General features: G+C 39.7%; 1 protein-coding gene and 21 non-coding genes across 22 annotated transcripts; 21 read left to right on the top strand and 1 right to left on the bottom strand.

Moving 5' to 3' along the window:
- Positions 1-72: 72 nt before the first annotated feature.
- Positions 73-145, top strand: Trnat-agu (transfer RNA threonine (anticodon AGU)). The gene has a single exon. It is a non-coding gene; the product is annotated as a tRNA-Thr (tRNA).
- Positions 146-311: 166 nt separating this feature from the next.
- On the top strand, positions 312-383 carry Trnae-uuc (transfer RNA glutamic acid (anticodon UUC)). Its single transcript has one exon. It is a non-coding gene; the product is annotated as a tRNA-Glu (tRNA).
- A 183-nt stretch (positions 384-566) lies between these two features.
- Trnat-agu (transfer RNA threonine (anticodon AGU)) lies at positions 567-639 on the top strand. Its single transcript has one exon. It is a non-coding gene; the product is annotated as a tRNA-Thr (tRNA).
- Positions 640-805: 166 nt separating this feature from the next.
- Trnae-uuc (transfer RNA glutamic acid (anticodon UUC)) lies at positions 806-877 on the top strand. Its single transcript has one exon. It is a non-coding gene; the product is annotated as a tRNA-Glu (tRNA).
- A 183-nt stretch (positions 878-1,060) lies between these two features.
- Trnat-agu (transfer RNA threonine (anticodon AGU)) lies at positions 1,061-1,133 on the top strand. Its single transcript has one exon. It is a non-coding gene; the product is annotated as a tRNA-Thr (tRNA).
- A 166-nt stretch (positions 1,134-1,299) lies between these two features.
- Trnae-uuc (transfer RNA glutamic acid (anticodon UUC)) lies at positions 1,300-1,371 on the top strand. The gene has a single exon. It is a non-coding gene; the product is annotated as a tRNA-Glu (tRNA).
- A 183-nt stretch (positions 1,372-1,554) lies between these two features.
- Trnat-agu (transfer RNA threonine (anticodon AGU)) lies at positions 1,555-1,627 on the top strand. The gene has a single exon. It is a non-coding gene; the product is annotated as a tRNA-Thr (tRNA).
- A 166-nt stretch (positions 1,628-1,793) lies between these two features.
- Positions 1,794-1,865, top strand: Trnae-uuc (transfer RNA glutamic acid (anticodon UUC)). The gene has a single exon. It is a non-coding gene; the product is annotated as a tRNA-Glu (tRNA).
- A 183-nt stretch (positions 1,866-2,048) lies between these two features.
- Trnat-agu (transfer RNA threonine (anticodon AGU)) lies at positions 2,049-2,121 on the top strand. Its single transcript has one exon. It is a non-coding gene; the product is annotated as a tRNA-Thr (tRNA).
- Positions 2,122-2,287: 166 nt separating this feature from the next.
- Positions 2,288-2,359, top strand: Trnae-uuc (transfer RNA glutamic acid (anticodon UUC)). Its single transcript has one exon. It is a non-coding gene; the product is annotated as a tRNA-Glu (tRNA).
- Positions 2,360-2,542: 183 nt separating this feature from the next.
- Positions 2,543-2,615, top strand: Trnat-agu (transfer RNA threonine (anticodon AGU)). The gene has a single exon. It is a non-coding gene; the product is annotated as a tRNA-Thr (tRNA).
- Positions 2,616-2,781: 166 nt separating this feature from the next.
- On the top strand, positions 2,782-2,853 carry Trnae-uuc (transfer RNA glutamic acid (anticodon UUC)). The gene has a single exon. It is a non-coding gene; the product is annotated as a tRNA-Glu (tRNA).
- A 183-nt stretch (positions 2,854-3,036) lies between these two features.
- Positions 3,037-3,109, top strand: Trnat-agu (transfer RNA threonine (anticodon AGU)). Its single transcript has one exon. It is a non-coding gene; the product is annotated as a tRNA-Thr (tRNA).
- A 166-nt stretch (positions 3,110-3,275) lies between these two features.
- On the top strand, positions 3,276-3,347 carry Trnae-uuc (transfer RNA glutamic acid (anticodon UUC)). Its single transcript has one exon. It is a non-coding gene; the product is annotated as a tRNA-Glu (tRNA).
- Positions 3,348-3,530: 183 nt separating this feature from the next.
- Trnat-agu (transfer RNA threonine (anticodon AGU)) lies at positions 3,531-3,603 on the top strand. The gene has a single exon. It is a non-coding gene; the product is annotated as a tRNA-Thr (tRNA).
- A 420-nt stretch (positions 3,604-4,023) lies between these two features.
- Positions 4,024-4,096, top strand: Trnat-agu (transfer RNA threonine (anticodon AGU)). Its single transcript has one exon. It is a non-coding gene; the product is annotated as a tRNA-Thr (tRNA).
- Positions 4,097-4,262: 166 nt separating this feature from the next.
- On the top strand, positions 4,263-4,334 carry Trnae-uuc (transfer RNA glutamic acid (anticodon UUC)). Its single transcript has one exon. It is a non-coding gene; the product is annotated as a tRNA-Glu (tRNA).
- Positions 4,335-4,517: 183 nt separating this feature from the next.
- Positions 4,518-4,590, top strand: Trnat-agu (transfer RNA threonine (anticodon AGU)). Its single transcript has one exon. It is a non-coding gene; the product is annotated as a tRNA-Thr (tRNA).
- A 166-nt stretch (positions 4,591-4,756) lies between these two features.
- Positions 4,757-4,828, top strand: Trnae-uuc (transfer RNA glutamic acid (anticodon UUC)). Its single transcript has one exon. It is a non-coding gene; the product is annotated as a tRNA-Glu (tRNA).
- Positions 4,829-5,011: 183 nt separating this feature from the next.
- On the top strand, positions 5,012-5,084 carry Trnat-agu (transfer RNA threonine (anticodon AGU)). Its single transcript has one exon. It is a non-coding gene; the product is annotated as a tRNA-Thr (tRNA).
- Positions 5,085-5,250: 166 nt separating this feature from the next.
- Positions 5,251-5,322, top strand: Trnae-uuc (transfer RNA glutamic acid (anticodon UUC)). The gene has a single exon. It is a non-coding gene; the product is annotated as a tRNA-Glu (tRNA).
- Positions 5,323-5,771: 449 nt separating this feature from the next.
- LOC136801093 (uncharacterized) lies at positions 5,772-8,316 on the bottom strand. The gene is made up of 6 exons (XM_067057751.1): positions 7,876-8,316; positions 7,583-7,677; positions 7,313-7,384; positions 7,053-7,130; positions 6,370-6,553; positions 5,772-5,957 (listed from the first exon to the last, which is right to left on the bottom strand). The coding sequence occupies exons 3-6, from the start codon at positions 7,364-7,366 to the stop codon at positions 5,818-5,820; spliced, it is 456 nt and encodes a 151-aa protein (XP_066913852.1). The 5' UTR covers positions 7,367-7,384; positions 7,583-7,677; positions 7,876-8,316; the 3' UTR covers positions 5,772-5,817.
- Between the last annotated feature and the right edge of the window lie 3,783 nt (positions 8,317-12,099).

The following is a 12,099-nucleotide window of genomic DNA, read 5'->3' on the forward strand; positions in this document are numbered from 1 at the left end:
AATACCTACTCTTCGACATGAACAAAGTACGTAGAGTATTGCCATTCAAATTTCCCTGCGTCAACATCATTCGGCGCTGTGGCTTAGCGGTTAAAGCGCCTGTCTAGTAAACAGGAGATCCCCGGTTCAAATCCGGGCAGTGCCTCGTCAGTTTTCTTGTCTCAAAGTATCAGATTATGATCATAAGAGTCTCCAAAGTTCGTGCTTGGAGTTGCTTTAGGTTTGTGTCAATCAAAAGACTTTTTGCGTCACTTTAGGAAGGATAAATACGATTTGGTGTACTCGACGAAGAATCGTTTTGTAAAGACATGTCCCGTGTGGTCTAGTGGTTAGGATTTCTGGTTTTCACCCAGGCGGCCGGGGTTCGATTCCCCGCACGGGAGTGCCACTTTCATGTTGCGAATAAAATACATCTCGCTGACCTAAACCAACAGACAGACGATGATAGAAAGAAGGTGTATTGCCAGATGAAATGAAAAGGCTATCGACAGACCAATACCTACTCTTCGACATGAACAAAGTACGTAGAGTATTGCCATTCAAATTTCCCTGCGTCAACATCATTCGGCGCTGTGGCTTAGCGGTTAAAGCGCCTGTCTAGTAAACAGGAGATCCCCGGTTCAAATCCGGGCAGTGCCTCGTCAGTTTTCTTGTCTCAAAGTATCAGATTATGATCATAAGAGTCTCCAAAGTTCGTGCTTGGAGTTGCTTTAGGTTTGTGTCAATCAAAAGACTTTTTGCGTCACTTTAGGAAGGATAAATACGATTTGGTGTACTCGACGAAGAATCGTTTTGTAAAGACATGTCCCGTGTGGTCTAGTGGTTAGGATTTCTGGTTTTCACCCAGGCGGCCGGGGTTCGATTCCCCGCACGGGAGTGCCACTTTCATGTTGCGAATAAAATACATCTCGCTGACCTAAACCAACAGACAGACGATGATAGAAAGAAGGTGTATTGCCAGATGAAATGAAAAGGCTATCGACAGACCAATACCTACTCTTCGACATGAACAAAGTACGTAGAGTATTGCCATTCAAATTTCCCTGCGTCAACATCATTCGGCGCTGTGGCTTAGCGGTTAAAGCGCCTGTCTAGTAAACAGGAGATCCCCGGTTCAAATCCGGGCAGTGCCTCGTCAGTTTTCTTGTCTCAAAGTATCAGATTATGATCATAAGAGTCTCCAAAGTTCGTGCTTGGAGTTGCTTTAGGTTTGTGTCAATCAAAAGACTTTTTGCGTCACTTTAGGAAGGATAAATACGATTTGGTGTACTCGACGAAGAATCGTTTTGTAAAGACATGTCCCGTGTGGTCTAGTGGTTAGGATTTCTGGTTTTCACCCAGGCGGCCGGGGTTCGATTCCCCGCACGGGAGTGCCACTTTCATGTTGCGAATAAAATACATCTCGCTGACCTAAACCAACAGACAGACGATGATAGAAAGAAGGTGTATTGCCAGATGAAATGAAAAGGCTATCGACAGACCAATACCTACTCTTCGACATGAACAAAGTACGTAGAGTATTGCCATTCAAATTTCCCTGCGTCAACATCATTCGGCGCTGTGGCTTAGCGGTTAAAGCGCCTGTCTAGTAAACAGGAGATCCCCGGTTCAAATCCGGGCAGTGCCTCGTCAGTTTTCTTGTCTCAAAGTATCAGATTATGATCATAAGAGTCTCCAAAGTTCGTGCTTGGAGTTGCTTTAGGTTTGTGTCAATCAAAAGACTTTTTGCGTCACTTTAGGAAGGATAAATACGATTTGGTGTACTCGACGAAGAATCGTTTTGTAAAGACATGTCCCGTGTGGTCTAGTGGTTAGGATTTCTGGTTTTCACCCAGGCGGCCGGGGTTCGATTCCCCGCACGGGAGTGCCACTTTCATGTTGCGAATAAAATACATCTCGCTGACCTAAACCAACAGACAGACGATGATAGAAAGAAGGTGTATTGCCAGATGAAATGAAAAGGCTATCGACAGACCAATACCTACTCTTCGACATGAACAAAGTACGTAGAGTATTGCCATTCAAATTTCCCTGCGTCAACATCATTCGGCGCTGTGGCTTAGCGGTTAAAGCGCCTGTCTAGTAAACAGGAGATCCCCGGTTCAAATCCGGGCAGTGCCTCGTCAGTTTTCTTGTCTCAAAGTATCAGATTATGATCATAAGAGTCTCCAAAGTTCGTGCTTGGAGTTGCTTTAGGTTTGTGTCAATCAAAAGACTTTTTGCGTCACTTTAGGAAGGATAAATACGATTTGGTGTACTCGACGAAGAATCGTTTTGTAAAGACATGTCCCGTGTGGTCTAGTGGTTAGGATTTCTGGTTTTCACCCAGGCGGCCGGGGTTCGATTCCCCGCACGGGAGTGCCACTTTCATGTTGCGAATAAAATACATCTCGCTGACCTAAACCAACAGACAGACGATGATAGAAAGAAGGTGTATTGCCAGATGAAATGAAAAGGCTATCGACAGACCAATACCTACTCTTCGACATGAACAAAGTACGTAGAGTATTGCCATTCAAATTTCCCTGCGTCAACATCATTCGGCGCTGTGGCTTAGCGGTTAAAGCGCCTGTCTAGTAAACAGGAGATCCCCGGTTCAAATCCGGGCAGTGCCTCGTCAGTTTTCTTGTCTCAAAGTATCAGATTATGATCATAAGAGTCTCCAAAGTTCGTGCTTGGAGTTGCTTTAGGTTTGTGTCAATCAAAAGACTTTTTGCGTCACTTTAGGAAGGATAAATACGATTTGGTGTACTCGACGAAGAATCGTTTTGTAAAGACATGTCCCGTGTGGTCTAGTGGTTAGGATTTCTGGTTTTCACCCAGGCGGCCGGGGTTCGATTCCCCGCACGGGAGTGCCACTTTCATGTTGCGAATAAAATACATCTCGCTGACCTAAACCAACAGACAGACGATGATAGAAAGAAGGTGTATTGCCAGATGAAATGAAAAGGCTATCGACAGACCAATACCTACTCTTCGACATGAACAAAGTACGTAGAGTATTGCCATTCAAATTTCCCTGCGTCAACATCATTCGGCGCTGTGGCTTAGCGGTTAAAGCGCCTGTCTAGTAAACAGGAGATCCCCGGTTCAAATCCGGGCAGTGCCTCGTCAGTTTTCTTGTCTCAAAGTATCAGATTATGATCATAAGAGTCTCCAAAGTTCGTGCTTGGAGTTGCTTTAGGTTTGTGTCAATCAAAAGACTTTTTGCGTCACTTTAGGAAGGATAAATACGATTTGGTGTACTCGACGAAGAATCGTTTTGTAAAGACATGTCCCGTGTGGTCTAGTGGTTAGGATTTCTGGTTTTCACCCAGGCGGCCGGGGTTCGATTCCCCGCACGGGAGTGCCACTTTCATGTTGCGAATAAAATACATCTCGCTGACCTAAACCAACAGACAGACGATGATAGAAAGAAGGTGTATTGCCAGATGAAATGAAAAGGCTATCGACAGACCAATACCTACTCTTCGACATGAACAAAGTACGTAGAGTATTGCCATTCAAATTTCCCTGCGTCAACATCATTCGGCGCTGTGGCTTAGCGGTTAAAGCGCCTGTCTAGTAAACAGGAGATCCCCGGTTCAAATCCGGGCAGTGCCTCGTCAGTTTTCTTGTCTCAAAGTATCAGATTATGATCATAAGAGTCTCCAAAGTTCGTGCTTGGAGTTGCTTTAGGTTTGTGTCAATCAAAAGACTTTTTGCGTCACTTTAGGAAGGATAAATACGATTTGGTGTACTCGACGAAGAATCGTTTTGTAAAGACATGTCCCGTGTGGTCTAGTGGTTAGGATTTCTGGTTTTCACCCAGGCGGCCGGGTTCGATTCCCCGCACGGGAGTGCCACTTTCATGTTGCGAATAAAATACATCTCGCTGACCTAAACCAACAGACAGACGATGATAGAAAGAAGGTGTATTGCCAGATGAAATGAAAAGGCTATCGACAGACCAATACCTACTCTTCGACATGAACAAAGTACGTAGAGTATTGCCATTCAAATTTCCCTGCGTCAACATCATTCGGCGCTGTGGCTTAGCGGTTAAAGCGCCTGTCTAGTAAACAGGAGATCCCCGGTTCAAATCCGGGCAGTGCCTCGTCAGTTTTCTTGTCTCAAAGTATCAGATTATGATCATAAGAGTCTCCAAAGTTCGTGCTTGGAGTTGCTTTAGGTTTGTGTCAATCAAAAGACTTTTTGCGTCACTTTAGGAAGGATAAATACGATTTGGTGTACTCGACGAAGAATCGTTTTGTAAAGACATGTCCCGTGTGGTCTAGTGGTTAGGATTTCTGGTTTTCACCCAGGCGGCCGGGGTTCGATTCCCCGCACGGGAGTGCCACTTTCATGTTGCGAATAAAATACATCTCGCTGACCTAAACCAACAGACAGACGATGATAGAAAGAAGGTGTATTGCCAGATGAAATGAAAAGGCTATCGACAGACCAATACCTACTCTTCGACATGAACAAAGTACGTAGAGTATTGCCATTCAAATTTCCCTGCGTCAACATCATTCGGCGCTGTGGCTTAGCGGTTAAAGCGCCTGTCTAGTAAACAGGAGATCCCCGGTTCAAATCCGGGCAGTGCCTCGTCAGTTTTCTTGTCTCAAAGTATCAGATTATGATCATAAGAGTCTCCAAAGTTCGTGCTTGGAGTTGCTTTAGGTTTGTGTCAATCAAAAGACTTTTTGCGTCACTTTAGGAAGGATAAATACGATTTGGTGTACTCGACGAAGAATCGTTTTGTAAAGACATGTCCCGTGTGGTCTAGTGGTTAGGATTTCTGGTTTTCACCCAGGCGGCCGGGGTTCGATTCCCCGCACGGGAGTGCCACTTTCATGTTGCGAATAAAATACATCTCGCTGACCTAAACCAACAGACAGACGATGATAGAAAGAAGGTGTATTGCCAGATGAAATGAAAAGGCTATCGACAGACCAATACCTACTCTTCGACATGAACAAAGTACGTAGAGTATTGCCATTCAAATTTCCCTGCGTCAACATCATTCGGCGCTGTGGCTTAGCGGTTAAAGCGCCTGTCTAGTAAACAGGAGATCCCCGGTTCAAATCCGGGCAGTGCCTCGTCAGTTTTCTTGTCTCAAAGTATCAGATTATGATCATAAGAGTCTCCAAAGTTCGTGCTTGGAGTTGCTTTAGGTTTGTGTCAATCAAAAGACTTTTTGCGTCACTTTAGGAAGGATAAATACGATTTGGTGTACTCGACGAAGAATCGTTTTGTAAAGACATGTCCCGTGTGGTCTAGTGGTTAGGATTTCTGGTTTTCACCCAGGCGGCCGGGGTTCGATTCCCCGCACGGGAGTGCCCTGGTCAAAAAACTTTCAATGTTTCTTTAATGAACGTCGATGATTCTTTATAGGATCTTTCAAAGATCTTTACTGATACTTTCAAAGATCTTTCAAAGAATCTTTAAAGTCTCTTTTTATGAATCTTTACTGAATCAGCATTGATCTTTAATGATCTTTGAAGATCTTTAAAGATCAGCTAAGATACTTTAAAGATCAGCTGAGATACTTTAAAGATCAGCTGAGAATCTTTAAAGATCTTGAAAAAAATTCAATATTTGAGACTTTAAAGATTCTTAACAAATCTTGATGCTTCTTTTAAAACCATTCGGTGTTTTGAATATCCTGGAAGACTAGTAGTTGTTTTTAAGCACCTTGTCCGAGATGGGTTAGCGAAAATAATAATTAGAGCTGTTGTTTTATATCCAATTTTGAGGAACGGATCAACAAAAAAAATATCACAATATAGATTGTATTAAACAATTTTTCTTTGCACCAATTATAATTTTAAATTAATTATTCTCTTGAATCTCATCTTCAACGTCAGCTTTTCTTTTGGCGTCATTTCCAGCCTGGTTGATGGACCTCCGGCAATGAGGCCAAATTTTTTTGAACTTTGGTTCCTCCAGTTTATATTGGTGTTGAATCAATCCTGTAAAAAAAGCATATGAACGAATTTCAAAAAAAATTGACAGTCCACACATTTTAGTTGATTGCTCTCGAAGTTTTTATTTTCATTTTCGAATTCTTTAAAAAAGTATTTAAAGCTTAGATTCTACCATTCAAAATTGTCTTTTCAATAAGGTATTACTAACTTTGGTTTTGTCTTTTTCCCTTCAAGAGCAATGAACCAAAATGTGCGGACTGCCAATTTTTTGAAACAAAGTTTAAATTTTTTTATATCACAACTAGTTGAAAGTTATGGCAAAAAAACAAAAACAAGGCATAACTTTTTGAGGAGCTCCCAGGCTTAACATGACTTATTTGTATAAAACAGCAAAAAACCTTGAAAATAAGTTAAATCGTATTTGTCAACCCATGGTGGATGAAATAATTCAATTTACGCTTTATTTTCTTGACTTGATTAGGATCTAATACAGTCCTCGATTTCCTTTTGCCTGCTTTAGGCGAGACCATGCCATTTTCAAGTTCTTCCGTCGTAAACATCGCCTTAGCCAAGGCAATGGCATATATTGTAGGAGTATTATGTCTCGGCACATCTAACAAGTTGGAGCCATCTGCCAGAACCTAAAAATACAATTTTATTGCTTTAGATAACCGTACTACAGTACTTAAATGTAATCTAGCACGGCGACACTCAGACATTAGAAATAAAGCAAAAAGTAATGAAAGCAACGAAAAGGAACATTTTAGTTATCGAGAAACCTTTGTGTAAGCTAAAAGTTGCATATTAAAATTGTTACAAATACATAAAGTAAATAGAGAGTAAATAAAGGATAGGATAAAGGATACAATTGTCTCTCTCAAAAAATTATTCAAACTAAAAAAAATATCAATTTTACAATTATAATTTTCTCCCGCTCAAAACAAATTAAGTCTTTCTTTCCTTCTCAAGAGTTTTTTCAAAATTATCAAGTCAGTTTGTCACAGAGCTTTAGAATTTTAGCAGTTTCTTCTGATGATGAAAACGAAATTTGACGGGAACTTAATCCAAAAAGTTTTCCTTTAAGTATTCAAAACTCAGTGGATATGAAGTTAAAAACAAAGAAGTTGAAATGATACTTACAAAGTCATTTTCATCTAAAGGAGCCGTTTGTGTTTGATTTAGGTTTGGGTTTGCATTAGGTAATGGTTGCTCTGAAACCTAAAAAAGAATGGTGACACCAATGTTCTATCTTGCCGCAAAATTTACAAAAAACAGACAAATAATGCATGTTTTAAATTTATCTAGGTTCAAGTTAGAAAAGCGTGGATGTGCTTGTAGCTGTGTTAAATCATCGCGTAAAAAAGTTGTCCAGTTGTTTTGAGAAATTGAAAAAAAATTACCTTTGCAATCAATTGGCCCAGGAGAATGTTGGTTCGCCTTTGAGTTGCCAACATCTCATTCAGCAGTTTGTTCTGAAAAAAGTCACAAAAAAGTGGGAAAGGTTAAGTAGAAATATTGTGGAATGCAAAAAAGGTAATAAAATAAGACTTCTTCGAATTGGATAAAATTCATTGTCATTTAAAAAAAAGATTTCTTTTGGTTGTGGCTTGAAAAACTTTCTGAGTTTTTGGCGTTCGTCAAGATTTCGAAAAAGATGATAGTCCACCAACTTTGTTAGTTCGTTATTCCATTCGTAGTATTGCATTCATCCATTTTGAGTTCCATATTGACTGATCAATTCACCCAAGCATCGTCAAAGGAGCTCCTATAAAAAAATTAATAAGTTTGATTACCATCTACTTGGAAAATAAAATGGCTATCCAAATCATATAAAAACTTTCCTTAAAGACTTAAACAGTAAAAGAAATAGACATCAAATTAAACATTGGAAAGAAAAACAGCAATTTTCTCGAAAGGAATAAAAAATTTTATTGTGAAAAGACAAAAATTAAAAAAGTCTTACTTTTTAGGAATTACAGCTCTAATTCCGAGCCAGCAAAGTGAATGTACCATCCAATTGAAGTGCTGAAAATGTGTAAAAAAAATTATAAGTCACTTTAGAAAGCAAAGTCTTTCAACATCAGACAGTGCAAAAAACTTTATAATGGTAGAAATAGCCCAACACCTATATACATCAATTGCCCTTCTTCAAAATGATCTATCTTCAAACCCCCATGCCATTTCTCAAGTTTTGTCATAAGATGTATTTGCAAAAAAAGAAGACCAATAAAACATGAAAATATTTATTGAATTAACAGTTTCAAAATATTCATTTGTCTACAAATTCATTTGTTGTAAACTCATAAACTAGCCATACGTAAAAGTTTTTTATGAAAGCGGGTCTCAAGTTTCATCAAAAGATGCCACATACACAACAAATGTGTAGACCCAGAGAACAATTAAAACTTACACGTATCTGGCTAAGCGGTTCAAAATCAATTCTTTATTCCACAAATTCATTTGTCGTTAACTCACAAACTAGCCATACGTAAAGTTTTTTATGAAAGCGGGTCTCAAGTTTCATCAAAAGATGCCACATATATACACAACAAATGTGTAGACCCAGAGAACAATTAAAACTTACACGTATCTGACTAAGCGGTTTAAAATCAATTCTTTATTCCACAAATTCATTTGTCGTAAACTCATAAACTAGCCATACGTATGAAAGCGGGTCTCAAGTTTCATCAAAAGATGCCACATACACAACAAATGTGTAGACCCAGAGAACAATTAAAACTTACACGTATCTGACTAAGTGGTTTAAAATCAATTCTTTATTCCACAAATTCATTTGTCGTAAACCCTAATACTAGCCATCATCATCTGACTTATAAACAATGAAAATTACATTTTTACTCAAAAATTTATTCACTTGAAACCCAAGCTTTATTGTTTAAAGAAACCTGTTGAAAGAAATTTTTGTTTTTTCAGCTCAACTTGTACCCTGTGTGTTGAAAGCGAGTTAAAATCAATGTATAGAAAATAAACTTCAGAAAAATAAATCACAAAAGACAGGACACCAGTATTTTCTATATAGACCAATGATAAATATCTTATGTTTGTATATATATATTCTAAGCCTCCAGATGGGCTACTCTGTAAAAACAAGAACATAAAATATACTATAACAAATCCCTACGAGTTTCTTTATAAAATAAAATAGGGTGAACCCAACCCTATGTGTGAAGTCCTAAATAATCCTAAAAATATAGCCTAATAAAATAGCCTAATAAAATATATACAACACAACAGACCAGCTGTTGCTGACGACAAGTCCGGTGTAGAAGTGATGTCCGTAGACAACACATAAATATATCACAAGTCCGTGTAACGAATTTGAAAATCTATCATAGCGTCTGAAAATACTACATAGTCAAAATATTGCTTTCATGAAAAGGTACCATTAACAATACTTTCAAGTACCTTCATCTTTGAAATAACGTCACGCTTGGTCATGATATCGGCAATTTGTTCCTCAGAAGGAACCCATCGAATATCACTTATCTCGCTTTCATTCATCATTCGTTGAATTTCACCGATATCAATTCTCAATCGTTTCTCTTTAACTTGTTTAGTTGATCGTACGTTCTGTTCTGTAGGTTTGTTATCAGAAAACGCTACGATTGGAATCTTATTCTGAACGAAATCATTGTGTACAAATTCAGTTAACAATGAACCAAGATAAATCGAATTATTCAATGCTTCTTTCAAAGCAAGAACTTCAGCCTCAAGCGTACTTGAAACTTTACGTTTGATCTTTGATGATCCCCAATCGAGAATACAACTTCCCTTCTCACCGATCAATAAAATCACAAAACCTGCTGTGCTAGACATCTTGTCTGGCAGGTTGCAAAACCAGCATCAGCAAAGACAAATAACTTCATGTCTTCACCAATGGGTCTGAACATTATACGTGACGATTTCTCTTTTGCTTTCTTGATAACTTTTAAACATCGTTTCAAGGTTTTAATTGATGCCTGGTTTTTAGACACACTCATCTCAAGTGTATCAAAACTCAGATCGGGACGCGTTTGCGAGCTGATCCACAACAATTGACCACCGACTTCTCGTAATAATCTCATCTCATCGGAAGAAAGCTCTCTATCGTCTTCGGACGAATCAATTCAAACGATTGGAGCTCCTTAACGTATTCATCTTGTAATAAAATGATAACATCACTTTCTCGACGAATATTCAATCCAACATACTTGAACACATCGGTCTTGCGTAACCGACTTTGAACTTCGTAATAACTTTCTCAGTGACGTTTTCATGAAATAACTTAGTACCTGCAAACATGAAATCGTCGACATGCAACACAATAGCACCAGCAGTTCACCTTTATCGTAATAGCGAAAAACTGCTTTGTCTAAGTTGGATGAACACAACCAAGCTGAAGAAGGGTATCTTTAACGGATAGATACCAGTTTCGTGCTGCATCAACTAGGCCGTACGCCGCCTTTCTCAATCTCCACACCTTCCCATCTGTTGCTGCTTCTTCTGGAGGTTTGACGTAGACATTACGCTCGATCTTACGTCCTTGGAGAAAAGCCGCCTTGACATCAATGTGTTCTAGCCCCCACTGTTTGTTTACAGCAATCGCGAGAACGGTTCGCAAAGCTGCTTTACTTGCTGTGGGCGCGTCAACCTGAACTTCATTGGTTCTTCAAATCCTCTGACGACTAACCTTGCTTTCGGCTTAAACTGTCCTGGAGCAAACTCTTTCTCTGTTACAACCCATCTCGTAGAGATAAGTTTCTGACCTGTATCATCAACGGTATCAACAGCTTCAGTTGCTTTCCAATTCTCTAACTCAGCTTCTTTTGCAGCAATCACCTCTGGTTCACCGTGACGACTGACAGGGATGAACACAACGTTTGCTTCTTGCGTTTCTGTTTCCCAAGCTCCTTCTTCTGGGATGTATCTGGCAGGAGCTCGTTTGTTGCGTACGGATCGTCTTAATTCCTCTGGCTCATTCTCAATTCGTTGGGTTGAATTGTTTTCCACTTGTGTTTCGTCATCAGAATTGTCACTGTTTCAGCTAGCGGAGTGAATGCAGCAATTGATAACTCGTCATCAGATGAATTTGCTTGATCCTCTTCTAATGAAATATCATCTTTCTTAATTCCTTTTGTGTGCGTCGAGTTTACAGGGATGACTCGAGATGAAGAGCAACGTAACACTCTGGAACCATGTACAACAAATACCTTTGTAGAGAGGTGACCTATCACTTTGGCCGGTCCTCTCCATTTGTTGTCAGCAGCTCTCTTGTAGTACACCTTTTCACCGTTTACAAAGATAGTCTCACACGAACGTACAGGATGTCTCAATGCTCGTTTGATCTTTTCCGACGATTCTGCTTTGACAAACGCACGTCTGGCAGAATACATTCTCTCCAGGTGAGTCTTTGTACGATCACCTTCAGCTTCTTCAAGTGCAGGCAACCCATTCACCAAAACGGATGGCAAATTAGGAAGTGCACCGGTAACAAGTTGGATAGTGCAAAACCATTGTAGTTTTGCAAAGAGTTCTTAGCACTAACTGCATGCGCCAGAGCCTCTCGAACGCTCAGAGACTTGTCTTCCAACATCATCTTTTCGACCATCAAATCTACAACAGCGTGGTTTCTTTCACACACTCCGTTGCTCCATGGAGATTCAGCACCTGTTGCACAAACCTCGATATTATATTGTTCCATAGCATCGAGGAATTCTGGATTGTCAAATTCCCCACCGTTATCGACAATCACCTTGTTGGAAGCTCCGAAACCTGATTCGATCCAGGTTAAAATGTAAGCATTCACGACAGAACTTGGAAGCTTTCTTGACAAAACTGCTGATTTCGAGAACCTGGTAAAAAATCAATGAAGTGAATGAAATAAAGTTCACCGTTCTTACAATCTTTAGATCCATTGCCACTACGTCATTGAATTTCTTGGCAATTGGTAATGCGACTACTGGTCTGGCAGGTGTTTTCTTGTATTGTTTACAAATGTCACAGTCCGCAACAACTTCCTTGTTGATTTTCCTTATATCGTTGGTCAAAAGACCTGCGTTTGTCGTAACAAATCTTCGGTTGCTTTAGCAGAATTATGTCGGAATTGTCTATGTAATTTGATCAGCACTTTACGTTGTTCGTTCATCTCCATTTCAGTTATACAAACATTCACTTCTTCATCTTTCCA

This window comes from Clytia hemisphaerica, unplaced genomic scaffold (assembly GCF_902728285.1).
Source record: "Clytia hemisphaerica strain Z4C2 unplaced genomic scaffold, Clytia hemisphaerica genome assembly, whole genome shotgun sequence".
Taxonomy (NCBI): Eukaryota; Metazoa; Cnidaria; class Hydrozoa; order Leptothecata; family Clytiidae; genus Clytia; species Clytia hemisphaerica.

Coding starts and splice junctions, on each gene's coding strand:
- LOC136801093 (XM_067057751.1), bottom strand. CDS start 7,366: ATGTTGGCAACTCAAAGGCGAACCAACATTCTCCTGGGCCAATTGATT. Junction 6,554..7,052: donor CTTTAGATGAAAATGACTTT/GTAAGTATCATT, acceptor TTGTATTTTTAG/GTTCTGGCAGATGGCTCCAA. Junction 5,958..6,369: donor TCAAGTCAAGAAAATAAAGC/GTAAATTGAATT, acceptor CTTTTTTTACAG/GATTGATTCAACACCAATAT.